Consider the following 26,388-nt stretch of genomic DNA (forward strand, 5'->3'; position numbering starts at 1 on the left):
ACTCATTTTTCATTGACAGTTGCAGCAAAAATACTGGCCATGAATTTGACGTCTAACAATATCAGTGATGGTATATAGAGTGTTATGCACTGTTTATGAATAAATTGTTTTATTTTACTTGTATTTTGGTTCGCTGATGTGATATAATAATATTGTCATGTTTATCATCATCACTGCGGTATTTATGATAAAACAAACAGATACATATATTTGTATGAACTGTTGTCAACTCGTTAAACTTCTCGTTGCATGTATCGCGTAGGTTGAGTATACAATAGACGACCACCCACGTTTGCGGCAGATGCACTGACATAGGTACCAGGTGGAGGTGGATATGCACCGGGAGGAGGCTGTGGTGCCCTAACTGGATACCCTGATGTAATACCGCCCGTTTTAGCACCCTGTGAAATAGTGATTCAAAAATTAGTACAAAGGAATAAACCTTTCATATCGAAGCCCTATATTTTTTCAGCTTGTGAAGCAATTACCTGTGGTGGCTGTTGTATGGGAATAGCTCCTCCGTGAACAGTGACGTGGCTACCGGGCCGGAGGTAGAATTTGTCCTCCGAATAAGCTCCCTTGTGCTCCAAAGAATGCATACTTGCAACGTAAGCTAGTGAAAAATCGATTTCAACTTTTTCATGATTCAAATTTGGTGGAATTCTTCATGAGTGAATACAAAATTAGGGTTTGTTTACGATCATCTTTTTAATCTAAGCTTGGTTGATTTGACTACTCCTCTGAATGCCTTACCAGGTTGATGAGATGACATTGTGCCCCGATTACCAGCCAAATAGTTCAGTTTCCCAGGTTCAGGTTCCCTAGAAGACTGAGAACTAGGTGCTGTGTAGTTGTAGACATTCTGACCCTGTGGCGCTGAGTAGAAATTTGTCGTTGAATACTGGTTGCCCTCTGTGAAGGAAGATCAAACGGTTGGTACCATGTTTTGCATTACATGAGTAGCTATGCACGAAATGTTCCGTTTGGATTTTACCAAGCTCATCAGAATTTTAAATACTTACTGTTCCAAAGAACGGCTCTGACGTCGCCAGACCTTCTTGCCGCATCTTCAGATTCTAAAAAATATACCATTTGTAACTAGCGATAAGAGGACATTCTTTTCTGGAGAAGAATTGATTTGAATAAGAATAGTTTGTTTGAAATAAGTCGAATAAGACTTATTCAACAAAATACCTACTTGCTGGTGGTGGATTATAGCTGGGAATGGAAGGCGGAGGTTTGTACCCGTATCCAGAGTGATACGGGGAAGCAGTAAGAGGCGGTGAAGGACTATGCGTTCGCTTTAAGGGGCCCTGAAAAAAGACAAAATAAGATGAAATCGGAATTATGGTGATAATAATTTTTGAAAAGTATAAACCAAACGATACATGCAATTCTGTGAATTGTACGCACACTTGGCAGCATCGAGTGCGTTGGTGCTGTTGCTGGAACTTTGTAATGCGGACTTCGTGTCTGCAGTGGTAAAAACAACTGAGGATGAACCACTCCAGCTCCGGCTCCGGGGTAACCACCCACTGCCGACAAAACCTCCGAGGTTACGCTAGGAATAAAAGTTTTTTTTTATCATTACCAAGAAAATATTGCTAACAATGAAAGGCACATATCTCATCTATAAAAAAGCTCAGGCTGCTGTAAGAACCAAGATTTTGAGGTTCCTGGTTCTTCTGCAGAAAATTTATGAGTCTGATGAACACTTTGTCAGATTCATAAATTTTACGCAAGCTCATTAGCGTCTCGAGCAATATTAGGAATCTGTGAGCAAAAGGTAGAAATAGCGAAGTGCTAACTGTAAGGAATCGCTTCATTGTATTGATAAGTTATCACCTAGTCTCTTTGATAAGTTGACGTCTGCGATTATCATCTTCATTGAGTACTTTCTTTAGTTGTAAAAATAGCTGATGCTTCTCATCCTTGAGTTGCGAGAGTTCACTTTCGAGGCGAGATATCTGAACACGAGTTTCTCCAAGCGTCATAACGTCCTGCTTTTGCTGACGTTCCCTTTCCTTTCTTTGACGTTCTTCTTCAGCATCCGCTTCTTGCTCTATAAATCAAATATAAAATGTGTATACATGGGATTCGTTATGCTGTCGACTTTAGAAAAGTTTTCCTTCGCGCAGGGCCATATCGTCAAAGTCGAAACTTGAGTTACCTTGTTTCTTTCGTTGACGTTCTCTAGTTATGTGGGTTTTTAAGGCCTGCCACATCTGTTCGCTGCGCTGTGGTGGCTCGACTATTACAGCTGGCATTTTGAAGGGATGTCAAAGTAATTTGTTTACGCCAAAACGAAAATACTTTTGGTATGTTCTACAAAACTGTGCTGTCCGCCCTCTGACCACCAGTCTACAAACGCGTTTTCAATAACTGATTATTGATTTGTGTAATTCTCATTTCGCGTTTCAAAGTTCATGGTGTAGTTTCTTTACACTTTAGTATTATTCACTTTTTCCAAACAGATGTTTGCGTAAATGACTTTAGAATGATGCTAAGGTAGTTACTCCCACTTTTGTACGCAACACACACACACACGTATGTACGAAACACGTGCATACATGACAAGCTTACCCCGCCAAGCGCTGTGGCGCGCTCTCGATTTTGCTGGTCTAGGGATGGGCGATGTTGGTAAAAAAAAACATCGACATCGAACTGTCGATTGTAGCATTTGCTTGCCATCGAACTATCGATGTTCTTTTGAAAACACCGAAACATCGATTGTTAATATCGACGGTGAAAACAAGCGCGAAAATTGAAAAAATCCTAGATGTATGTAGAATTTTAAAAAGAAAAATGAGTGCGAAAATTTCAAATTTCAAATTATCATCATCGTTAAAAGTAAGGAGGATTTGTGAGAATTTAATAACTGAATTAATTCAACATTCTAACTAACAGCGAGAAATTCAGTAGAAAATACACATCCATGTATATCGCTCATCCCTAGCTGGCTCAGTCTTTCGCACCATAAATTCCTCAACTTTGGATTAAAATTACTCCGAAACTTACTCCGTTTATCATAGATATTCTAAAGAGCTTTAAAATTTCCTCAACGAAAGGGTCAGCCTTGTCCACTTATTGAAAAAATATACATCAATTATAACACATGATTCATGGATTCCTCTATTAACAATTATACACAAAATACAACATCATATACGTTTTTATTTTGTCACAAATTATCAATTAATTACATACAAGACAATAGCTAATTCACGAAACACGTACCATATCTTTGATTTCTCTTTGATTTGTCATTCGGTCCAAAAACCACATATGAGCATCATTGAATAAAATCATTAACTGAAGATACTCCTCTTATTACACGTAGAATTTTCACTTCATTATCTGTTATCGCATCTAGTATCAAAGCTAAAGACATACGTACGTACTTCATGAATTATAATAGATCTACGTCAATTCTCGTTCGTGTTCTGAATTTAATATGATTGAACAAATCAGCTGTGTTGTCCATTATCCCATATTGGGGACCGTCAATGTAGCTGGAAATTTTCTTTACACTTGTACTACATTATTTCAACAATCTTTTTAAATCAAAATATTTTCCCAATATAATAATATATTTTGAATAATAGCGAATAATTATATTCACAACATTCACAATCAGTTATAGGCGACGTATCCGTTGTTTTTTTTTTTTTTTTTTTTACATAATTTCTCAATCATTTCAATCACAGCGGTTTAGTTAGCAACAGTAAAAAAGCCAAAAAGAAAAAAAAAAGTGAACGTCAATGTAAAGTGTTAACATATAGGTATAAATGCCCTTACGACATCAAATCTTCAATTCCTAAGACAACAGCACAACTTCAGCTTGGATATTTTTTCGTGCTTGTTCCTCAAACTTTTCACGAAACTCTTTGGTAGCAAATATATTTGGAATTTGCAAAAAATTTTGCAACACCTGTAAAATTCATATGCGATCAACCAGAAGAAAAAAAGTCAAAGCGAACAAAAGATTATATCGATTGCAAATTGCTGAACAAAGTAGGAATATTTCGACTTATAAAAATTACCTTGAGTCTTAACGCAGTATACATTGGTGCACTAAGGAACCCATATTCACCGCGTACACGTTCTGTATACTCTGTATACTTCTCAGGTTCAGCACCAAGTATAGCCATATCCAAGTCAAGGAGATAGTGAGCATCCTCTTCGCCAAAGGCACCTCCAACCTTGTGTGCGTCTGTACTATGAGTAGCAGCTGCCTTCAGCAGAGCACAAACCTCATTGCGTAATTCTCCATTCTGGAAATGTTGATTGTCAAATCTTTGATAGATGCTTCTAATGTTATTGAATTTCATTAGAGAGATGTAACGACATGAAAAGTAATTGAACTCACCGCAGGGATTTCTGCCTCGTCTGCAAAGCTAATAAAGTGTTGTAGATTTTTTTCCTCGCAATCCAACGCTTTTGGATCATACTCAAAACTGCAAAATTTACATCAGGTTTAAAAATTTTATTTATCTTTGATCAGAAATATGTTATCACTGATTGATATCTTACTTTTGAAAGAACAGTGCGAGAAGTACGGCTCTGGGGTTAGTTAAATTGTCCTTAATCTCGTAGTAGTGGAGTAACTTGTCCTGAAGATAATCAAGATTGTGGTAGGTCCGTTTCTCCTCAGAATAGACGTCCTGCAACTTGATTATCCAAGTGTCGCACACGTCGCTGTTCAAACCTTCCGTAGCCACCTTCCAACTTTCTTCGATCGATGCCATTTTACCTTATGTACTAATTAAATTCAATTTTGTGCAGAGCAGATCAGAATTTATTCCAGTATCCAATGTTGCGTACATAAGACTTGTACTTTTCAATTTGCTACAACAGATAATAACGGTACAGAATCCGTGTGATGATTAACACGAATTTATAAACCAAAAATTCTCACAGCTTAATAAAAATGGTATATGGGTCAGGAATGTCACTTCTCGAGATATAAATCAACGTTATTTTAGAAAACCAAAATTCAAAGTGGCATTAAGAATATACTGAGCACCACAGTTTGCTGAAATGTGCAGAATTTACCTTGAGCAGAGCCCAACTTGAGGCTTTATTTTGACAAAAAGGAAGTTATATTTACAAGGGAAATAACAGTAATTTGTTCACACATTTATCAAGTAATAAAATATATAATTTCCATACATTCGATCCCTTTAACACACAAACGAACCCCACGTCCGGCCGCGAACGCTTCTTCTACTACTTTATTGATCGCACATTGGGGGCCATTAAAATACGAAATTTTCGCGCCGCGTATACGTGTTTGACAATTGTTACAAATAAAATTTACTGCCTAATAGTACGGCAAAGTAAAATTGCGATATAACGTCTTTATGCCAGTAATAAGACGTAAATCTGCGTTTAGGAATTGATCAAACGATCCCAGGAATAACATATAAATAATTAATGAACAAAATTATACTAAGCTAATATTATAAGAGGTAGTTTTCGACTGATAATACTAAATACCGTATTGTTCCGGGTACAAACCGACCCCCAATTCTGAGAATGTTACAGGGTGTTTTTTTATAGTTACCCGCACATAAGGCGAGAACAATTTTGGCAGGTGCTGTTGACGACAAAAAACTTATATTCGGCTTATATTCGGGACAATACGGTAAGTATGAAGATTATAAAAACAAAAAAAAATAACGAAGTGATATCAAATCTGGTTAAAATTTTTGGAAGCATTTTCAACTGCATTAGCGAATAAACATTTTAGAGAGATAAATCACGATAACAAGTATCAAGACTAACAATACAATTAATTTAAAACTCTTCATTTCTCATTGCGATTGGGGCCTGAAAATGAAGTACGGCTTTTTCTTGAAAAAACCAAAGAACTCGATCAATCGCGTCGATATCTGTTGCTTTCATCTGAAATATATGGTAATACAGTATAAGTACATATACGTTAACTAAGTTGACAAAATAACGCGTAATGAAATTAAATCAGTTGTTCCCTATTCTACGAAACTTTATTTCCGTTGTAGAGACTTTTTAATAGTATACCTATTTAGGAAATGATAGTCACTACTTTGATATACAAAGGAGAGATCGTGACAAACCTTATTAGACTTGATGGTAAAATTCGGCAAGCTGATTTTTTCCAATAAACAATATCCCAATTCAAGACTAGCGCTCTTCAGCATCTTAATCCTCAGACATTCGAAAAACCGATTCACCTGACTCAAATCTATTACACTAGCGACTTGCTCATTAGTGTTTGTGGTACTTGTATGAGTGGGACAGATTCTGAAATCAATTAAATTCAAATTCAATTATAATTTCTATATATTCAAAAACATAACATTTCAAATAATTATCATATTTAGAAGGTACTGCTGTTGCATGAAAAGTAGGCTAATAATAAAGGTGAAAGTAGTTGGAATTTACTTCGACCACAAAGTCTTCATAGTCTTCAGCGGAAATTTGACTTTGATCAAGTCAGATGGCGGCAATTCAGGGATAGTATACTCGAGTATTAATTCATACTCAGCAGCCTTTCTAGTTTTTCGTGATTCGGCTACCTCAGAATTAAGAATGATCGTAGTTAGCCACATAAGATCTTCCTGACTGGCTGGCATAGCTGTAATTGTACAGTCAAACATCTGACTCAATGTAGAATGTACAGCATGCGCAACGCCTTGCAGTCCTCTGTTTAATAGAATTGGTAATTTTACGTTTTCTGCTTCCACCTCATTCCTAGGACCCCAGGACAGAAATATTCCCAGATAAATCTGTTTCATTTCAGTATTCTTTTCGTCGTCTTTGGAATGGACTTCTACCTGGGAAAAAAGATTGTCACTATGTTATATGTAGTCTCTATTACAAAGTGGGGATTACATGTTAAAGTAATGTAGTGGAATTTTCTCGCTATTAGGAAAATTTTATTAAACTTGTGACAATTTTGATTATTGAAATCCCTCTGTAATCTCAAAATAATCTTGGCCTACCTTTACAGCTGGAGGATCTGAAGGGCTGCATACCAGATTGTGCAAAGGAGTGAATTTAGCTTCGTAAGATACATTATCTTTGAATAAAGAGGATGCCACCTCTTCCCTGAGTCTTTTGCCGTACTGTTTTAATCTAACGTCATCTTTAAAGTCGAGACCAAATAAAGGTGATACTGCCGAGATGTTCCAGGTGAGTTTAATCAAATCTGCAAATGAAAAGAGAAAGAAATACATTACGCTGACTAGAAATCATCTTTTCATCAGTGTTATACAAACATACCTAACAAAGCATCATCCATGTTATCTTCAGCATCAGGGGCTTCCACGTCAATGATGGTGTGCCTGGATCTTGGATCGAATTGCATTCTGCGTTGAGCACGCCCGGGGGTATAAGGAGTAAACATAGTGGAACTGTTTCGCAACCTTCTGCTGTGCGGCGTTGTGACTACTGAGTGGTGGTCTGACATTTGAGAGTTCCTGTGCAGCTCCTGAGAAGAAATTACTTGAAATACTTGCTTCGACTCAATGCATGCCTCAGGGCATATTTAAAGAGCAAATAATATCGAAAAACTTTTGCTGGTACAGCCCAGTTATTGAGGTTTTACCATTGCTACATCAACGTTAATGCATCTTTACGTATTGGACGTCAGTGCAAAGTGAAAATAGTCAACACCGGTCAATGCACCAGTTGATGTACTCTAGTTAAGCAAATATAGACTTACAGCGAGTATCGAAACCAATTCAACTCAAGAACGATTAGAGCCTGGTTGTGCCGTTTTGGCAGGAATATATTGCAGGTATATGGACGGAAAAACTTCTAGTAACGCAGTGACGCTTTCAATGACACGCTACAGTTTTGAATTTTCCGAACTACGTTACGATTCGCCAGGCTACGAATCGAAAACAGTAGATGTCAGATGATCACGAAATGCTGCGTGATGTCCAAAACCGTCACTTGGACACGGCAAACCACGCGCTACGCGGGATTTACACGAAGTTACATCTCCGGATCATCAAGATCTCCCGCCGTTGATAAACGCAGTTAATTTATTGACATTTGATATTTTCTATCTTTTCTTTACAAATTTCGTAGTAAGTATGATTAAAAGTGTAATATTCTCAATACTATATAATTTCAAGCAGTTTCCACAGTTTCCACGAAACTATTTCGCTGATTATTTAAACTTCCCGCGGCATTTGACAATTGATTGCATACAGCATGGCCGCCTCATAGATGAATTTGTCACAAGAAAATAACACGGAATATCGCATCCAGTTAGTAGATAGAGATCAGTGATTTGCACGCACATTGCACTCATTAATGATTTATAATCCTCGATTGTTGACATGGTGTCGCAGTGGAACCGCGGTTTGATGCTTTGTAGGTTACTATGAAGTTTAAAAATAAATCATACCTCGTCAAGATCTGAATGCCTTGGAATACGGAAACCTAAAAATTGAAACTAAACCTGCGACGAAATATTCAACAGCAAAAGCCTAAATAATGCCAAGTTGGACGACATTGGTCAGACTGTTAAGACGTCGTCTTGTTCTTGGTGTCATATTTGCGGTTTCTCTAACTTACTGTGCACTGAGTTTATTCCAGCATGAGGTAAACATTTTTTATTTAATTGTACATTTATCGGTGGTAAAGACAGAATTTACAAGTGACGAAACTTCTAAAAATAACAATTCGTATGCATGTCATGATAAGCCTTATTAAGAGAGAGATAGACAGATATATACATATAGATATATATATACAATTACGCATTCGCATTATACATTTAGAAAAAAGAAATGTAAATGTATTTGCTTGATGATACTTGAACAAACATCAACAATTTACTACCAATTCTGCATGTTTGTTTCCTCTTTGAAGAAAGGAGCTCTGATAGAGAGCGACGCCGATGATGATCAGCTATATTTTTCGACTGACAAACCATACCTCTGGGAAATGCAAGTACTAAACGAAGACATTGACCTCGACGAAGAGGCGACGTCTGCTCTTAACGGCAGTCGTCCAGTACGAAATACTTGCCGAAATTCTATACAGGTAACGAAGATATGCAGAGATATTTTCGAACCATTTAATCAATGTGATTGAAATTTCGCAGGGCAAAGCGCTGATTGTTGATGAACATGGACTTGTGTGTACCAGAGGTGAAGTTCTGCCATCAGGATGTTGTCCGGAAGAGATATCTATTGCAAATGATAAAACAGAAGGATCTGATACAAACATACAGACGTTAGTTAAACGAGAGCGTCATAGTTGCCAAACCTGCAATCCTGAAGGATGTTGCGCAGTCTTTGAATACTGCGTGTCATGTTGTTTACGCCCAGGAAAGGTATGTGTAGTTTGAAAACTTTTCAAACTCAGTTAACAATCTTACTTTACTTTTTTTTTTGGGGATTTTTCTGTAGGCAAATGAACCAGACGTGAAATCTGCTTATGATCAGAATCGCAAAACAAAAAAGACAGAGGAAAACGTGATGCGTCACCGATTGCGAACTCTTGATCGATTTCAAGTTTGTTTGGCTACATGTCGAACTTCAAGTGCCTCGGTTAGACACGAGAATACTTACAAGGATCCACACTCCAAGCACTGCTACAACCTGCTAGCCCATAGCGCAAATTCTAATCAACGTTATCGGCGTGACTTGAATCATATTTTCAATATTAATAATAACAGCAGCCCTAAAAAGGTTGCCCTTGCATCTTTTTCTACTGCCTCAGTTCTTTCAGATATCCATTTACACCATCATGTCGTACCCTCAAATTCCTGAGAATCTTTACTTCCAATGATTTTGTGTAATCCACAAAATTTCCGACCAACTGTTTTTTTAACGGATTGGTAATTACAGTCCAATTTACTTCCAACGAGAAAGAAAGCGAATTGAAGAAAATGGCCACTTTCATCCATGATAGTGGGTCCGTTTGTGACTTTATGTTCTGGGATTAGGGGCGGATAAACTTCATATACAAATAGTACAATAGAAATTATTATTTATTTCATTTGATCTTAAAACGGTTAAAATATAACGTAGATTTTTACCTGTAGGAACTTTTTAGCTACAGATTATTTTTTGGATTTTTTGGGGGAAAAAAATAAAATAAACCTGGGACTAACTATAGTAACAAAAACAAAAAATTGAGATTGATACGGAATACATACATATTATGAACTAAATTACAGGAAACGAAACGGAAAAAACATCTTACACTTCTAGTTTAAGTCTAATATTGTTTTTTCTTTCAATTCTAATTTACACGATGGTAACAAATATTGTATAAAATAGTTATATGCGCGTTATACGTATGTAGGTATTGTACACGTCGGTCGAGCGTTATTAATTTTTTTTTTCTTCCGTCTTTCTGTAAATACATAAGCTGTTTACAAGCTGATACGCCGCGCACAAGTTAGGAGGATACATCGCTCGATAAGAAATATATATACCAGTCAAATTTTAAAAACGTTTGTTAACACACAGACAATATAGGCTTCGTCATATATTCTGACGTTTCTTTGACACAGATATTAACAGGCGGAATTTTTTTCATAAAATCTGTTATTAACAGATTTCACCATAGTAAAGACTCTTTGTTTCAGGTCCTTAAGTTTTGTGCCCTCTTGCATACTTATATAATTATCGATTGGTTTTCGATAATATATTTGTTTTCAATGTTATTCGAATTTTTCACCTATCTAAATTTAATCGAGTACATTATCAATATATGTATCGGGTGTCTTGTTCTCACCGCAATGTGCATTTGAATTTAAAAAAGAAGATAAAAAAAAATTGACCAATTGTACGAAACTGTACAGCGAAAATCGTTCGGTTGCTCGCGAGAACACGTGTTGCAATGACCATCAATAATTAATTTAACAAACGTTCTTTAAATTCTTATAATCACGGTATAACGATCTGACAGTCAATTATTCTTTGCGAGTAGGAATTATTCGTCTACATGTTATTTTCTTTCATTCTTCTTTCTTTTTTCTTTTTTTTTTAATTATTGTGAAATGGGTAAAAAATATAGGTAATATTCCTGTGTCCCCTTTCCTCCCCTTCTTGGTGTCCTCCTCGTGACTAGATTCATTTTCGATTCGTCGTTTTCTTTTCTTTTTTTTTTTCTTTTTTTCTTTCCATTTTTCTCCGTTACTCTTACTTTTGCTTCTGAAAATTCTCGTTTTGGTAATACCGATTCGGCTCCGAAATTCACCTCCTTCCTCATTATATCTACCCAGAGCAGACCTCGGAATGCTCGTCCCACGCGGATACCTGCAATCGGTAAAATAATTTTTCTTAATCGTTACAAGATCCATTTACGACAAGTTTATCCTGAGTACTATGACGGTATAAGTTATAATTACCTGACACTCTCGACTGCAGTACCACTGGTTACCGCAACCCGCGCAGACAAATTGCGCGGCCCGATCTTGGCACCCTTGACAACGCGGTGGACTGTCGTCCCTGGCATTTGTCGATCGGCTTCTTTCTTCGATTACCGTCGTTTCCTCCTCTACGTCTTCCTGTAATAATTGTAGGAAAAAAAAATCACAAACCGGTAAACATTTCATATAACCCACTAAATAAAAACAAACGACTGAATGCGGTTCAACAACAGATTCCGGACTAAATTTTATCCAAATAAGTTCTTATATATTCGATTCAGTCCGAAATCTTTGAAGAATGGATTTAAGCCGACAATTTTTTATTTATTGGGTCATCTTAATACGTGTATATCTATCCCTAGATAATCCTCACTTAACTGTGTTTGAGAATGGGGATGATTTTTTTTTTTTTTTAATATCTAGGAAAATGAATAAATAGCTGTGGCTTACCACGTGAATAAGGCTGTTCGAATGAGACTGAACGATCGGGGTGTTAACCACAGGCGTTATTGTTATTTCCGTCCGTGCCTGAAACGAATTTACGTTAATCTTGTGAGTTAGGAACCCATGTGAAAGGGAATTAAAAAACCTTGGGAAGGAGGAAAGAAATAACCGTAGTGTTTGCTACTCGTAACTATTTTACGAATGCATGGATTGAAGCAGTGGGCCCGGAACGTGTAATTCCACTTCTACACAGATACGTAGAGAATATTAGGATAGGGTATTCCGGGCTTTCACAAACTTTTACTGACGAAATTTCTAGAATTATTAATATTTTCTAAACCAGTAATTAACTTTTTAAAAATTGTATGAACAATGTATGAAAAGATATTATCAAACGATTGCAAATCACAAGGCGATCAAAATTTTGTGCGGATTGCTATTTGGAAAACAATACCAGCCGTAACAAATTAGCCGTGATTTAGAAAAAAACAATACCAACACAATACTGTAAATTTTCAATTTTCAAGTGAGCTACTTGACTTCTGCCAGTTTATTCGAATTTCCGAAGTTTGGATTGATCCTTCTGACTAAGCTTTGTGAGAAATGCAGAGGAAAAACATAAAACTGGGGGGAATTGCCACTACCAAACATCACTCAACGTCGTAAAGAAAAATTTTCTCCCGTGCTCACTTTTGAAGAAGATAAAAGGTCGCTGATGGAAACAGGATTGGTCCCCTGGTAGGCTTGTAGTAAATGCTGCGTAGCAGCGGTCTGCTGTTGAGGTGTGGATGTAGCTATGGGGTTGCATCTGTCTCTTTCAGGTGCGGTTAGTAGTCTCGCCAACGTTGGCGAAAACGTCGTTGGCCGCGCGGTTTGGGATTTAGTCAAAATACCGTGAAGCAAAGACCCGGTTTGCTGTACCGCAGCCGCTTGGGGCGGAGCCGGAGTCGGTAATACAGGATGAAGTGTCACGTCTGGATAATTCTGTGGCGTTTTAACCGCTTCCCCTGAAATAGCAAGTATCAAGAAATTATTATGTCTAGCATACTGCCGAAGTTTGTGTAAAATTTCAAATTGTGTGAAAAATGACGAGGTAAATTACCTTGCTGCTGGCTTAGCTTCGCAAACTGTACTAGAACGTCTTTAAAGCTCATAGAATTGCTAGGATCAGTTGGGTTTGAACTGCTCTTGCAAGAATCCGTGCTCGAAGGTCGAGAATCGGCTCCAATCTGGGTCGTCTCAACGACCGCACCTCCAGCGCCCAGACCGACATTAACAGAATTTCTCATTCGCCGACTTCTGGAATAAGGAAAAGTGAATAATCTTGCCTCTCTAAACCGCAGTTTTCGAATTTCTTCGTTAAACTTGACGTGATATTGATCTTTTTTTTCGTATTGAATTCAAGAATTGCGTTTCTCATATTCGAAAGAATACATTCAGCACAATTCTCACACTATTCCCTGTAGAATTTCATCGTCAAAACTGTTAACGAACAAGCGTCAACTGTCGCAGTTTGAGAATTATTCGAAAACACAGCATTCCTATGCATCATCTTGAACTCTTTCTACGACAAGTTATATGCGCGTTTGGGCTAATGATACCGAAGACGGTTCCCTGCCTCGCGATTCGCGTACCTTCGAGGCACAGTTTCGGGATGCCGAAGCCTGTAATCGGCGATGATTGTTCGCACGTCGACCATGGGACCCTGTCGACCTTCTCCGATTTGCCTGTTCTCCGAATTTTGTCCGCCGTCCGACGACTCCTTTTGTCCGTTTTCGTTTTGCTTCGACGTCACCTGTTGACACACGTATACATATGTTAAAAAATGACGATGATAAGATTACTCGCGAAAATGGCGAGCCCATTTTGATCGTGAAATTCATTCCAGCTATATATTCGCGAATAAATATAAATTCAAATATTTCTCTCTCGCTCTCTCTCTCACCTGCGGCCTCGACGTACTCTTGTCGCTTAAGGTCGCCTCAGTCGAGTTACTTTTCTCTTTCGCGTTGTCCCACTCCTGTTCCAGCGAAAGACTCCCAGCCGGTAGTACGGACGAGGACTCGTTAAGCTGGCAACTGTTACCTTCCATAAAACCAACGACCTGCCGCCTTCGTTCGATCCTCAGATAGGCCTCTTCCTTCAACTTTCTCATACTAAGAATCTCGTTCCATTCCTTCTCCTTGTCACGTGCCAGCTGGTCTAAGGCCTGGTCAAAATATGCGAACCCAGTTTTCAGATTACGTGCAAACACTTAAAACAGCTGTGAGATACCTTCAAAGTAGCATGACTTAGGGGACGATTTATGAACAAGACAAAAATCGGGACACTTAGAATTAGGGAGGAAAAATAGAAAATTTGTTTACAATGTCGATTTACTATCTTATTCTCCACTTCTAATCAATAGATAAAAAACTTTTACACCAACTTCACAAGGTATGTAAAAAGTCCGCGCGTAACCAAGTTACGAAACTGAGAAGAAAACTTGTTCACGATAAAAAAAAAAATAAATAAATAAATTTAAACAAAAAATCAGAGAGAGATAGATAGAAAAAAAAATATCACCTGTAACTCCGCGCGCAGCTGTTCAGCCCTGACGGCAAGTTCTTCGGTGGTAATTTTATCGCCACCAACGATAGACGAAATGAGTTCCTCCCTCTGTTCTAGGCAGGCTCGTTTCGAACTACCGTTAGAATTTTGCGTAATCTCGTCGGTGGAGCGTCGTTTTTTCGACTCCCTTTCAGGCTTGAGATTCTTAGTCGGATTGTTCGACCCGGTCCGTTTCCTCAGCTCCGGTAGGGCGTCCCTCTCATGTTCCAGGTCGGTTTCCGGTTCCGATGTCGGCTCCTTTTTCACGGTGTAATTCCTCGCTGGATCAGCGGGCGGTTCGCCGCCGTTTCTACGATGATTCGTATGGTTCTGGTGATTTTTACGATCGCGATGATTCCGCTGATGCGAAACCGGTGGGGCCGTAGCCGTCGACTCCGCGTCGACGATCCCCAACCCCACGCTCCTGCGCTGCTGCTCCTTCACCAAAGTTTTGCTATCCATCGGCGTCGTCTTCTCTGATCGTCTCTCCTGTACTATTTTCTCACCCTTTTTAGCCACCTTCTCGCTGCCCACGCCACCTTTCCCGATCCCGGACGTATCCATGGCGTGCATTTTATTCAGACTGTGAAAATAAGGGTAATTATCAATAAAATTAATTACACGATATTGTAACTAGAAACTTTGAGAATCAGGATTTGTATGTTGAAAAACTGTTTCTATAAAATATTAATACTTGTTCGTATACATGTGTATATAGGTATGCTGTGGGGAAGTTTGTTGCTTATACAATCGTATGCGTATATTAGTTGCATCATTATCATCATCTGCTAACAACGTCGATAATCTGTTTACTCAACCTACTAATTTACACTATTGCGATAACTAGTAATTGCTACTACAATATCTATATAGGTATATATATTAAACACATATTATATTTTTAGGTAGTGGTAACAACGTAATAATATCTGATACCAATCCGTGGTATATCATCATGGTAAGATCGGCTTGCATGTGATTAGACGAAGGAGCTCATCGCATCGTATTTTCTAAGAATCTTCTTACAGCGCCGCCGTCAAATACGACGATGATGATAATAATAATAATAATAATAATAATGACGGTAAATGGAAACCATACAGTTCTACCCATACAATGTTTTAGATATTTTCGCATAGCGACCGCAACCAGTGCGTGTTGTTTTCGTGCTAATGGTAAATATTAAAAGTTGAAAAGAGCCCGAGGATGTCGCAAAGATCATAATATTCTCAAAGTGATTTCGTACATCGGAAATAACCTCAAACTACACGATATTCACGAATACGCCTAACTTAAATCCATGTAAAACTCATGAACGAGTAAATATACCATAAAGCACACGTGCCTGCGTGCACGTTGCATCCCTGCATAACGATATAGATTAAGATTCACGCATAATGTGCGGAAAAAGTATGGAAAAAAGAGTAAGAAAGAGAAAGGTAGATACAGATCACCGTTGAGGGGTGGGTATACGAGTAACCGAGTGAGTGACTGAGTGAGGAAGGGAGATAATTAGAGCGAGATAGGGAATAGGAAAGGACGAATAGAAAGGGAAAGAAGGAGCCCGAGGAAGGCACAGGACAACGCGTATAGGGAGAAATTCGGAACGAGATTACCACCAAGAAAGAGCGGCGCAGGGGGGGGGGGTGCAGAGGAGAGCGACGACAGGGGAAAGGGAGGATAGTGAATAAGGAGGGGTAGGGGGGTGAAAAGGGCGACCTGAGCGCTGACTCACCGCGGGGCTGGTTTAAGTCCTAGAGCGAGTAGGACGTCGATTCCCGCCATTTTCTGTTCACCGGCTGCGGCGATCACATTAATAGCCGACGTTACAGCAGCTTTGTTTAACCGACCACCGGATGCAGGTGATTTCTTTTTGTAATCCCGGACAACGACGTCGTCGTCCTTTTCCTCCTCGTCCTCATCGTCGTCCTCGTCGTCTTTGATCGGGATATCGGTATTGGTCGAGGTTTTGCGATCGTTGCGAATATGGTTGGTTTGGGGGGGAGGAGGGACCTTGAGAAGCGATCGCTTAGCGTCCTCGACCAGCATCTTTGTTACCGGCTGGACCGAAACCGGTACGCATATGGTCGGGACGGCACCCCTTCGCAGCCTACTTCGTGCCGGAAGACCGAGCACCATGTGCTCGACGTCCTTCTCGTACGAGTCGTTGGTGAAGTGGAGAGAGCATATCCTGGCCGTCTGTATGTTGAACGGTGCATTGCCGTTCGACAGCGGAACCCGACCGCAGGCGCGGACCCAACGGGAACGGACTTCCGGTAGCTGGGGGAATCGATGGTAACGGATACGACGACCCCGGGTCCTTCGGTGGCTGTTGCGACACGTTGCAACGGCGCATTGCGGCATCTTTATTCCTCCTTTTCTTATTTCTCTCTTTATCTTTTTATTATTACGCAACGACACAGTTTTATCCTTTGCACCACTGTCTACTACGGGTATCGGCGCTCTCTCGTTCTCTCTATCTCTCTCTCTGTTTTTGTCTCTGTCTTAGTTTCTCAACGTAGCTCTCTCACCGTCTCTTTGATCTCATTAACGAGGCGTCGTTCACGCCGTTGCACTTTCGTCGCTACGACGAGGAAGACGAACGCTCGGCACGTTAACAGTTACCTGCGACGACAACCTTCCAGCGAAATTTTTATCGAGAACAAGGACGCTTGCCTCAATCGCCGCGGCGTTCATAGTTCCAATTCCACTTCTAAGCGTGTTTGGGTACGCGATTTGTAAGTATCACGAAACCCACCGGTGAACACGTCGTCGGCTCGATCGCAGAGACCGAACGACCGACCATGCACGGCGATATTATCTTATCGGTTAAGTTCGCCCTAGCCTTTGTTTAATTACATGAAACTCCTCCATCCACTGGGGTTTAATATTATTATCATTGGTATCGTCGCCTTTCCTTGGTTTAACCAAACCTTTGAACCACGTCGACCATGATCGAGGATGACGATGTTGATGACGATGTGAAACCACCGACGAGTATTGCGACTCGAGAGTCGACCGATAGGGGGAACACAAACACCGTTGAACCGTGGAGGGTGGCTGACGAGGTTCGCCAAACACAAAAGACCACGAGAATGACAATGTTGATGATGATAAAGTACACGTATAATCATCTACACTTTTCACGTATGATAATCACCGATGAAACAACTTCCACGCGAGAGGTGAGGCGAGGTGAAGTAAGAAAACAACAATAAGCCTCGACTCCAGAGGTAGGAATATAGTGATGGATGATCAGTAGTAGTGGTAGTAGGTGGAACCAACGGAACTGGGCAACTGGGATCGCGTGATACGGATGAAAGGCGGTTCACAACCGTAGCTGGTTACGGCACACTGTATATCGTTCTCGTTGGCCCTCGTCGCGCATCTGCCAATAACAACGAGACTTAAAGTGGAATGGCGGCGTCGTCTTGTGGCAGGCACCAGACCAGACCCGACCCGACCGCGACAGTCGGTAGTTATTACAGTTTCTCGCGAAGCGAAGAACTGTCGATGCGAGGCGAGGCGAGGCGAGGCAACAGCAACAGCAGCACCAGCGGCAGTACCGGGTCGGCCTGGTTCTCCGTATCTTTCGGGGCGCGTGGTGGTTGCCGGTCGTTGTTTTCCTCCCCCTCCTCCTCCTCGTCCTTCACCTCCTCCTACTCCTCCTCCTCCTCCTGGATGCCGGTTGGACACACAGTGCCGCTGTCGAACGGAATAAACGCCTGATGACCCCGAGGTGTCGTCGTCTGTCCGGTGACGACGAAGGAAGCAGCTTAGGAGCGAGCGAGCGAAGAGTGCACGGCCTCTGCTCATCCGTTCCTGGGTGACGCACGTCGCGACTGGCCTGTGCCGAACACCAAGATGACGGGGAGAGCGAGCGAGCAAGCGAGTCAGGCTGGCAGGCTGGCAGGCAGGCAGGCAGGCAGGCAGGCAGGCGAGCGAAGCGGGAGGCGCGGGGCGAAGAGCGAGGGATCGAGGCGGCGAAGGAAGCAGAGGAAACCACGCCGCGTCGCGACGCGCAACCAACAGAGGGGCTGACGGAGAACTCGAGGCGGGAAAGAAGGCTGGTGGCGAAGCGAAGCCGACGCGATGCGATGTGCGATGCCTCTACGGTCTCCGGTGGTCCTTGTTGGTCTCCTATGACGTAGCTGGTGCTGCTGCTGCTGCTGCTGCTGCTGCTGCTGCTGCTGCTGGTGCCACTGAGGCCGATGCCGGCCGGTAGGTCGGCAGCAGGGGAAGCAGCTGCGTGCATCGTGTCCCGGTGCGTGGACTGCTGCACCTATACATGTACAAATTTGGGGTTCGCCGCTTCTGCTGGTGCTGGTGCTGATGCCGGTGCCGCTGCTGCTGCTTCGAGAGTCATTGTGTTGGTACCGCTGCGGCGGGGTAGAGGAGAGGAAAAGAGAGATATAGACGGCGTGTGAGAACGAGGGAGAAGCGAAACGAAGGGACGCGAAGGGAAGGGAAGGGAAGGGAAGGGAAGGGAAGGGAAAGGGCGACGGTGAGAGAGATAGAGAGTTGTGAGAGCGGGGAGGACGGACGTACGAGAGACCAATAAGTCCTCCTATAGAGGGGTTCTCCACCCCCGGAGAGTTTGCCGGTTTCCCCTCCATCCAGCCGGTGGTCCTCCTCCTAGTCTCTCTGTTACCTCGGGCTTTTAGACCAGCGCTACCAAGCCCAGTTCTCTCCCTTCTTCGGCTATCCTATTTCGACGTTGTTACTCTGCACGATGAGGTCCGTTGAACCCGCGCTAAAGGGCGAAACGAGAAGGATGTTTTACCTACGTAGCAAACTAACTACATGTATAAAGCGTGTTGCTGTGACACGATGTAACGTGTTCGATGTTTGACGCGCCTTGAAACGTCGGTATATAGAAAGAGACCTGAGAGGATGTCGATATGACTGAGCGTTCAAACACGACCTTGGACCCACCCTTGCCTCGTTGTGCAGACACCAAAAATCTCGAGCGATGTATGTTGTGTGTATATTTTTTTTTTTTCTCCGTCCATGCGATTAGGAGCTGAACGGCGTGGCAGGTTCGGGCTGGTTCGTCGCGATAGCGAACCGCAACCGGGTAGGCGGTACAGGAAAGACCTTTGTGTGCGAAGCGAGAGAGCGAGAGATACGAAGCGTGCACACGCACGCACGCAACTCTGTAGTGTCCAAAGCGTGTGGCACCGTCCAGAGAAGAGGAGAGGAGGAGAGGAGAGCTAACGGAGGCCCTGCGGGTGATAAAGACGGAGCGACTTCCGGTCCGGCAGCCTGTACGTATGTGCCGTTCAGCCTCCGCCGCCCGGATCACCACGGGAATCACGCAACGCGTTAACGTTTGTGTTTCAAGGATGGTGGTGCCTCGCTTCAGGACGAGGGAACCGGAGCCCATCGAGTTCTCAACCCGCGGCAAAGATCGTTGTCGTCGTCGTCGTGATCGGGGTTACGGAGCGAAACGCAGCTGGAGAACGGTGGCCGGGCGTTCCATCCCCTCCATCCAGTCTCCTTTCCCTCCTCCTTCTCCTACCGCCCTCTGATCGCTCGCCAGCGTAACTCGACACCCGCAAAGACCACGCAACAGCCTGTGCAGACTAGAGAGTAAGAGAGAGGGGGAGAGAAAGAAAGAAAAGTAGATGAGAAAGAAAAAGAGACAACGTCGTCAAGTAGGAAAACCGATCTCTTCGTCGTCGGGATAAAGAGCATCGTACTCCGCCACGTGCACCGGAAGTGCAAGGGTACCTCACGTGGAGGTACCATCCTACTCCAGGAGGAACCATCCGGATCCTTGTTCGTTCTCCGGTTAGGTCGCGAGGACCACCGTCGACCGACACGTCGCTGCCCTCTCGGCTAGAGTTGGTTCGTTCGTTCGTCCTGCGCCCCTCTCCGTCATGACGGCCGCAGCAGCGTCACCCTCAAAGGATCAATACCCGCTGCCTGCCTGCCTGCCTGCCTGCCTGAACTGCTGCCACCCCTTCTTACTGCTGCACGTCGTGTACGAGTGTGGCGGCTACCGCAGCGACGACTACGCGACGCGTTTCAGGTTCATCCCTCGACCCCCGGGCGAGGGATGAACACCCCTCTGTCCAACCATCGCTCTCATCTTCGTGTCGTTGCTACGGAGGAAAAAGAAAAGAGAGAGATAGTGGTAGAGGTAGAAAGAAGAAAAGAAAGACGCGAGAGGTTGAGAAGCACCACCCCGAACAACGGGACCGAGAACCGACTGCACCCTTGACGGTGCAACGTACCGAATTCAGGTTGCATTGCACCGCGTGTAACCCAACGAGAACATAGTGGGGAAGAATCGAACCGCTTTTACGTCATTCTTGCATTATACATATAAGTACGACGGTGGCGGAAGCCCTATCCGACCTTCTTCTGCGCCAAGAATTATAATTAAATGTGTAGAGGATGAAGATGAGAATGAAGACCATGAAGAATACAACAGAGAAAAAGAGAGCGGAAGATTGAAGAAAATCATAACGGGACGCGTTTCCAACGAGCGAATGGAATCGATTGGATCAATTGCACCCGTGAACGCGGCGACTTTGGGTTACCGATATACGACCTGGTTCCCGGTACCTGGATTAACCGGGTCCCTTCGAAATTCCTTGTGCAGGGAGAGCTTGAACCTGGGAGCCTGGTTTTTCCATTGGAATATATTTGTCAAGGGAACGGTGTTTCACGGAGTCCGCATGCATGGCAGGGTCCTTGAGAGAACGAACGGCGGCGGTCTCTATACCTGCACCCGATGGCGCCGAAAGAGCGGTACCTAATACCCCTAGGGGCGAAGAGGAGGATGGTGGCGATTGCGGTACACACTGCGTATAATACCTTCGCTCGAGCAGAGATATTCCGCGTGCCTTCTTCCACAGCCCGCGCGGCTATTCGGGTTCGCCTCGTACTCCTGCGTCCATACGGGACACCGTCCGCAGGTATAAGGCATAGACGACGAGCAGCAGCCTTCGGCCTTTGCACGGTGGGAATCCTCGGCCCCAACGACCCCCGGGGATCTCGATCCTTTGTTCGTTCGTTATGGCCCTGCACAGTGGTGGTAATCTATTATGGTAGCGAACGGTATTGGTGCCAGACTCGAGGCACTTTACAGAATTTTGGAAACACGTTCCGCTCGTTGATAACGTCGACGATGACTTTGGAAAAAAAGAAGAATTGCTGCTACCGTAGATTTAGTAGATTCGTAATGAATCTGTGAGATGAATCGTTGATTTATCGATTTTTTTTTTTTTTTTTGGCGATCACAGTACTAGAATTAGTAAAACTGAAAACTTGAAGGAACTTTTTTTCTTCTCAGTGTCACTCGTCGGTATATCTTTGAGTTAAGAGTTTTCTAGCGATAATTCAAATCTCATATAGATACGTAACACAATTTTTTCACGAAACGAAACCACCGACGAAAGAAGATACGTATATAAAATCACTTTCATGAACTGTTTCAATCTTCATCCTATTTCTGTAAAAACAGTATATTATTCATGTATTATACGGATTGAACCATTTCGTACAGGACAAAATGGCGTCTAAGCCGCGTTGCTGTGAGTCACGACATTTATACACACGGTTCACTAGTATACAGAGCGTTAGTTTATCGCTCCTATAATTTACGAATTCAGAATAGTTCCGATCGTGGTAGAACCGGTAACATGGTTCCATCGCACGTTTCAAGAAATTGTATTACCTGTCGTCATTATTGATTCCGGTACACGCAGCTTCGTTAATAATATTGCTTAAAAATATTTAATGTCATATGAAATCCGACTGATTGTGCAAGAAAAAGTATATCCCGACCTAAAAACCTGGACTACACACATGTATATGTATATATATATATATATATATATATATATATATATATATATATATATATATATATATATATATATATATATATATATATATATATATATATATATATATATATATATATGTAATACTAAGATTCTATAACATATTACAACATACGAGAAGTAGGACCACATCGTGGTGAATCATCATCATCATCATCATGCACCGTAATGGCGTAAAGAAAGAAAGAAAACTGCGCTACCAAATTACTCCAAAAAAAAAAAAAAAAAAATGGAGAAGCTGATAAAATACGATATAAACATCTATGAGCATTGAATAGTTAGTTATACCGCGCATCTGAAATTTCCAGCAATCTTTTTCTCTCTCTCTCTCTCTACCGAGAGATCATCAGTCACTGACGTGCGGTTTTATCTCGAGGACTGATCTTTATCTATCTTGGATCCGCCGATCGCGAGTAAGCCAAGATTCGAGGTTCTTTCGGGTCGCCGGTAGTCTTCGGTCAGGGAGACGCGTCAGGGGCCCAGGGTCGCAGAGGTCGGTTGGAATTGGGCGCAGGCGGCGAGATGCGCGCGCATTAAGTTATCGACGAGGAGAGAAGGGCGCCCCGCAGGCTTATCATCACGTGTCAATGTTTGCCTTTTCCCGGTCGTCTTCGCCGCCTCCTGCATCACGCACGTCGCCCTCGTCCTCCTCCTTGTCGTCGTCGTCGTCGTAGTCATCGTCATCGTTAATGAATGTTTGCTCGCACACAATCTCCGCACTATAGTATACCTACTCTATTATTATAGATATATACCAGTGCGTTTCGTCCGGGACGCTTATCCCACTCTATATATATATATGTATGTATATATATATAAATATATATACCACGTCAGTCGTCTCGCAGTGGTGAAGATAAGACGGGCCGGCCCCTGAGGTCCGATGGCAGAGGGGCGTCGTTTGCGCACGTAGGAAACAGGAACAGTCATCGGGCATTCGATACTCACTCACATCCATGCATGCGCATCGGCACCATCGTAACGACGATACGCCGTACGTATACAATAAATAAAGAGGGTCAAAGTGCGACGATTGGGAGAGACGTGAGACTCACTGACCACTTCATATCGTCAGCACACATGATCGATACACAACACCACGGTCTGCACGCCTAATGATCTACAGTGTTTCGGAAAGGTATATATATATGTATGTATAGTAATGAATTTTTGGGTCTTAATTAGCGTTGTTTAACGCTACCAATTATCCAACGAGTATGTTACACAGGTTACACCTACCTATATACACATAATATGATTCTTTTACAATTAGTCAAGTCACAGATTTTCGGTTTCAATTTCAGTTTCATTTCAACTCACCACTTGATGCTCCTTTTTATAATGTTGCTGACGACCCTCTTCGACTTTCTGGTAGACGATGGCTCGACCGTCTTCTCATGGCTCTCCTCGGCGTCCCTTGGGGTACCAAGGTCCTCGTCCTCGGCGTCGATCTCGAGCCGATCCTGATCGTTATCGTTCTCAGTCTCGTCTTCGTCCTCCCCCTCGATCGTCAGCTCGTCGATTTTACTGTTAGCCGAATTCTGAACCCACTCGGCTACGTGATCCTGAACACTTTCGGGCCGGCCGTCGCCACCCTCGGGGACCAGCACGGACTCTCCGCATCGCAACTCCTCCTCGTTTATCAACTCGCTTACAGCCGTTGGCGGACCGACGATTCCGAGTTCGAGCTGCTCGTTCTCGTTCTCGTTCTCGTTCTCGTTCTCGTCGTCGTCCTCCTCATCCTCCTCTTCCTCTTCCTCCTCCTCGTCCATTTCCTCCTCCTCCTCCTCCTCCTCATCGTCCTCGACTTCTTCCTCTTCCCGATCGTTTCGATCGACATCTTTACTCACACGCGGCACATCGTTGACGATATCCGCAGTTGATTTCTCCGCTTCTGTTTTATCATCAGCATCCCTTTCCTCGTCCGTCTTTTCCTCCGGATCGACGACCCGCGTCGCTCCGTCTCCACCGACCTCCTTGTCGTTAAACGTCAACTCGGAAGGATCAGGAGCTTCCAATTCTAGCTCATCTGCCTCCTCCAGGACTTCCGCGTTCTTCGACTCTCTAAAATCATCCGGTTTCAAAGTCTCTTCGACAACTTCCGGCTTCCGCGGTTCCCCTACCGCCGGCGATAGTCGGTTCTTCACCGCTTCCGTTTCCGGTTCCGTATTCCGCGGATTCGACGTTTCATCGACCTTTGGAGAAGTCTCGGATGTTCGAGGTGACGCGGTGATGACCTCGATTATCTTGCTGCTACATTGCGTCTCATTTTCCGGCGGAGATTCTCTTTCCGCCTCTTCTTCTTCTTCTTCTTCTTCCTCCTCTTCTTCATTCTCTTCAACTCTGGGAGAGTTCAGTTCGCCGCCGGTAGTTTTCGCACCGATCAAAGACGGCGTCGAATCGACGGTGTTATCGGTCGGACAACCGTTGGCGAGTGACGACGCGGAATCAGTTGTCCTGGTAATCTCCGCCATAACTGCAATTGCAGTAGATCGAGTATCAGCAGCTGCTGAAACGAATTGTCGATCGCAACGACAAGTCGTCTGTATCAATGCTTACTTTTCTCCGACTGCTACACTTCGCAGTAACTCGAATAGTTCGGCTCCGAGAGCGCGGACGGTATCGTATTACAAACATTCATTATTCCGGGAACCTGTTGCGCAGAGAATCGCGGCAATCGCATATAATTTACTTGTCTTTATATCCCGTGTTGCGCTGTGCGGTATAGTTCAGTTCAGTGTTTAAAATCACGTTCACCACTTCTTGTTAGCACTTTGGAGGTGTCATCACTGGCGAAACTGGCGACACTGCAGCCCGAATTTCTTGAAACTGCACAGGTACGAACACTGGAATTTAGTTATTACTATTTCAACGTTTTATACTACCAAAGAGTCGAGAGGCTCTCGTTTTATATATAATTGTACCTAACGCAAGTAGCTTAATTATAAAATGCAAAGATTGCAGTAAAGGTGTTTTTTTTTTCTTTCCTTTTCTTTTTTGTCAACGACGCAGTAATCCCCCCCCCCCCCCCCCCCCCCCCCCCACCCCCACTGAAATAAGAATGAATAAGAAGCGACACGCTAAGAGTTATGTATTCCTTCTAAATTCAATTACTCGACAATTATGTCTATATTTATTTTTTTATCTTTCTTTTACTCTGCAGTTTCATTCAAACGCGGTAGCTTCCATAGCTTCACCGTAGAGGGAAGCAGCTATTGAATGGTATGGAGAACGGAGGGTGAAGTGAAAGGGTCACGCGGGTTGGTAATATCGGTCTTGTTTATACCGACAATTATTTCAACTTTGAATCGCGCCGATGCGAACAACGACTTTAAAGTAACACTTATACTGACACACATGCGCAAGGAAAGAGAACCGAGTGTATTCTACATATAATTCCTAAGGAATATCCTTGACAAGGTCAATTTGATGCGTAACTAGCATTCGCATCGGTAATTTGTTCGTTCGTTCGTTCGTTCAATCGTTCCTTTTTCTTGTTTATAGATAGAGATGAGAAACGAAACATAGCAATTCATTCAACAAAATACTATCCTAGACACGCATTCTGGTAATAAATTGTAATGTCTAATAAAATCACGGGATTTCTTTCCATTCACCTTGTGAAATAAAAGTTATGATACTTAATATAACGAACGCGAAAGTGTTTCATGCATGGATATCCTATCCGCGAGCCGAGTAGCAACGTATTTCGTAGTACGTAGTAAAACACTCCGCGCGATTTAACATGTATACATATACAATATGTATGTATGTAACGTCAAGTATAAGTATATGCGTTTATCAATGCCGATGAACGTATGGTGGACTATAGCACGGTTGGGTATAGGATATACATATTACATATAGGTGCTTGTAGAATGTAACGCGTGTGTACAGCCGTGGTGACGGCGTTCAACTTGTTACGTAGCTAATAGTAATAAGTATACGTATAAGAAGTTAGGACGTAGACTTTACACCGCACCATCGTCAGGAACACAAATCATAAAGTATCACAGGAGTAATACTTGTTGTTAGTAAGGTAAGGTAGCTAACAAGGATGACGAGAACATTAGTATTACGTACCGAGTTTAGTTATGAAAACTAATCTGTTTCGAA

At 42.7% G+C, this 26,388-nt stretch overlaps 5 protein-coding genes across 12 annotated transcripts in view; 1 reads left to right on the top strand and 4 right to left on the bottom strand.

Annotated features, from left to right (window-relative positions):
• Positions 1-130: 130 nt before the first annotated feature.
• On the bottom strand, positions 131-2,504 carry LOC124410250 (G protein pathway suppressor 2). 2 transcript variants are annotated; one of them, XM_046888469.1, is made up of 9 exons: positions 2,171-2,504; positions 1,846-2,062; positions 1,393-1,561; positions 1,199-1,313; positions 1,023-1,076; positions 754-912; positions 489-613; positions 221-401; positions 131-173 (listed from the first exon to the last, which is right to left on the bottom strand). In XM_046888469.1, the coding sequence occupies exons 1-8, from the start codon at positions 2,265-2,267 to the stop codon at positions 234-236; spliced, it is 1,104 nt and encodes a 367-aa protein (XP_046744425.1). In that variant the 5' UTR covers positions 2,268-2,504; the 3' UTR covers positions 131-173; positions 221-233. The 2 variants fall into 2 exon arrangements, with proteins under 2 accessions (XP_046744425.1, XP_046744426.1); XM_046888470.1 differs by having other exon boundaries at positions 1,414-1,561; positions 2,171-2,503.
• A 650-nt stretch (positions 2,505-3,154) lies between these two features.
• On the bottom strand, positions 3,155-5,209 carry LOC124410286. The gene is made up of 5 exons (XM_046888535.1): positions 5,056-5,209; positions 4,534-4,848; positions 4,370-4,457; positions 4,044-4,274; positions 3,155-3,931 (listed from the first exon to the last, which is right to left on the bottom strand). Exons 2-5 carry the CDS (start codon positions 4,746-4,748, stop codon positions 3,818-3,820), a joined length of 648 nt encoding a protein of 215 aa, XP_046744491.1. The 5' UTR covers positions 4,749-4,848; positions 5,056-5,209; the 3' UTR covers positions 3,155-3,817.
• Positions 5,135-7,929, bottom strand: LOC124410283 (centromere protein L-like). 3 transcript variants are annotated; one of them, XM_046888529.1, is made up of 6 exons: positions 7,709-7,929; positions 7,267-7,474; positions 6,987-7,192; positions 6,427-6,818; positions 6,099-6,285; positions 5,135-5,907 (listed from the first exon to the last, which is right to left on the bottom strand). In XM_046888529.1, exons 2-6 carry the CDS (start codon positions 7,451-7,453, stop codon positions 5,800-5,802), a joined length of 1,080 nt encoding a protein of 359 aa, XP_046744485.1. In that variant the 5' UTR covers positions 7,454-7,474; positions 7,709-7,929; the 3' UTR covers positions 5,135-5,799. The 3 variants fall into 3 exon arrangements, with proteins under 3 accessions (XP_046744485.1, XP_046744488.1, XP_046744486.1); XM_046888532.1 differs by having other exon boundaries at positions 7,267-7,562; XM_046888530.1 differs by lacking the exon at positions 7,709-7,929 and having other exon boundaries at positions 7,267-7,634.
• A 313-nt stretch (positions 7,930-8,242) lies between these two features.
• On the top strand, positions 8,243-9,874 carry LOC124410285 (SREBP regulating gene protein). The gene is made up of 4 exons (XM_046888534.1): positions 8,243-8,598; positions 8,869-9,042; positions 9,104-9,334; positions 9,411-9,874. The coding sequence occupies exons 1-4, from the start codon at positions 8,491-8,493 to the stop codon at positions 9,771-9,773; spliced, it is 876 nt and encodes a 291-aa protein (XP_046744490.1). The 5' UTR covers positions 8,243-8,490; the 3' UTR covers positions 9,774-9,874.
• A 102-nt stretch (positions 9,875-9,976) lies between these two features.
• The window catches only part of LOC124410274 (midasin-like), a 30,809-nt gene continuing 14,397 nt past the window's right edge, over positions 9,977-26,388 (bottom strand). The window contains exons 2-11 of one of the 5 annotated variants that reach the window (XM_046888515.1): positions 23,593-24,815; positions 14,393-14,999; positions 13,773-14,036; positions 13,462-13,622; positions 12,930-13,126; positions 12,518-12,834; positions 11,834-11,911; positions 11,363-11,521; positions 11,233-11,270; positions 9,977-11,165 (exon numbers count right to left, since the gene is read on the bottom strand). In XM_046888515.1, coding sequence (XP_046744471.1) covers positions 10,970-11,165; positions 11,233-11,270; positions 11,363-11,521; positions 11,834-11,911; positions 12,518-12,834; positions 12,930-13,126; positions 13,462-13,622; positions 13,773-14,036; positions 14,393-14,999; positions 23,593-24,746 — 3,171 coding nt within the window. In that variant the 5' untranslated portion in view covers positions 24,747-24,815 and the 3' untranslated portion in view covers positions 9,977-10,969. Of the gene's footprint in view, positions 11,166-11,232; positions 11,271-11,362; positions 11,522-11,833; positions 11,912-12,517; positions 12,835-12,929; positions 13,127-13,461; positions 13,623-13,772; positions 14,037-14,392; positions 15,000-16,151; positions 16,940-23,592; positions 24,839-26,388 lie in introns of those variants that run through there. The other 4 variants (XM_046888516.1, XM_046888514.1, XM_046888518.1 and 1 more) reach the window with 4 other exon arrangements.

Source organism: Diprion similis, chromosome 9, assembly GCF_021155765.1.
Source record: "Diprion similis isolate iyDipSimi1 chromosome 9, iyDipSimi1.1, whole genome shotgun sequence".
NCBI classification, from domain to species: Eukaryota; Metazoa; Arthropoda; class Insecta; order Hymenoptera; family Diprionidae; genus Diprion; species Diprion similis.

Bases quoted from the DNA above. Each gene is read 5' to 3' on its own strand.
- LOC124410250 (XM_046888469.1), bottom strand. From the start codon at position 2,267: ATGCCAGCTGTAATAGTCGAGCCACCACAGCGCAGCGAACAGATGTGG. The intron at 1,314-1,392 runs GCATGTATCGTT...GTCTTTTTTCAG, and splicing joins TGCGTACAATTCACAGAATT to GGCCCCTTAAAGCGAACGCA. The intron at 614-753 runs GTAAGGCATTCA...ATTTTTCACTAG, and splicing joins AATGTCATCTCATCAACCTG to CTTACGTTGCAAGTATGCAT.
- LOC124410286 (XM_046888535.1), bottom strand. From the start codon at position 4,748: ATGGCATCGATCGAAGAAAGTTGGAAGGTGGCTACGGAAGGTTTGAAC. The intron at 4,458-4,533 runs GTAAGATATCAA...TAAATTTTGCAG, and splicing joins CTCGCACTGTTCTTTCAAAA to TTTTGAGTATGATCCAAAAG. The intron at 4,275-4,369 runs GTGAGTTCAATT...CAACATTTCCAG, and splicing joins ACGAGGCAGAAATCCCTGCG to AATGGAGAATTACGCAATGA.
- LOC124410283 (XM_046888529.1), bottom strand. From the start codon at position 7,453: ATGTCAGACCACCACTCAGTAGTCACAACGCCGCACAGCAGAAGGTTG. The intron at 7,193-7,266 runs GTATGTTTGTAT...TTTCATTTGCAG, and splicing joins CATGGATGATGCTTTGTTAG to ATTTGATTAAACTCACCTGG. The intron at 6,819-6,986 runs GTAGGCCAAGAT...CTTTTTTCCCAG, and splicing joins CAGATCCTCCAGCTGTAAAG to GTAGAAGTCCATTCCAAAGA.
- LOC124410285 (XM_046888534.1), top strand. From the start codon at position 8,491: ATGCCAAGTTGGACGACATTGGTCAGACTGTTAAGACGTCGTCTTGTT. The intron at 8,599-8,868 runs GTAAACATTTTT...TCCTCTTTGAAG, and splicing joins TGAGTTTATTCCAGCATGAG to AAAGGAGCTCTGATAGAGAG. The intron at 9,043-9,103 runs GTAACGAAGATA...GAAATTTCGCAG, and splicing joins CTTGCCGAAATTCTATACAG to GGCAAAGCGCTGATTGTTGA.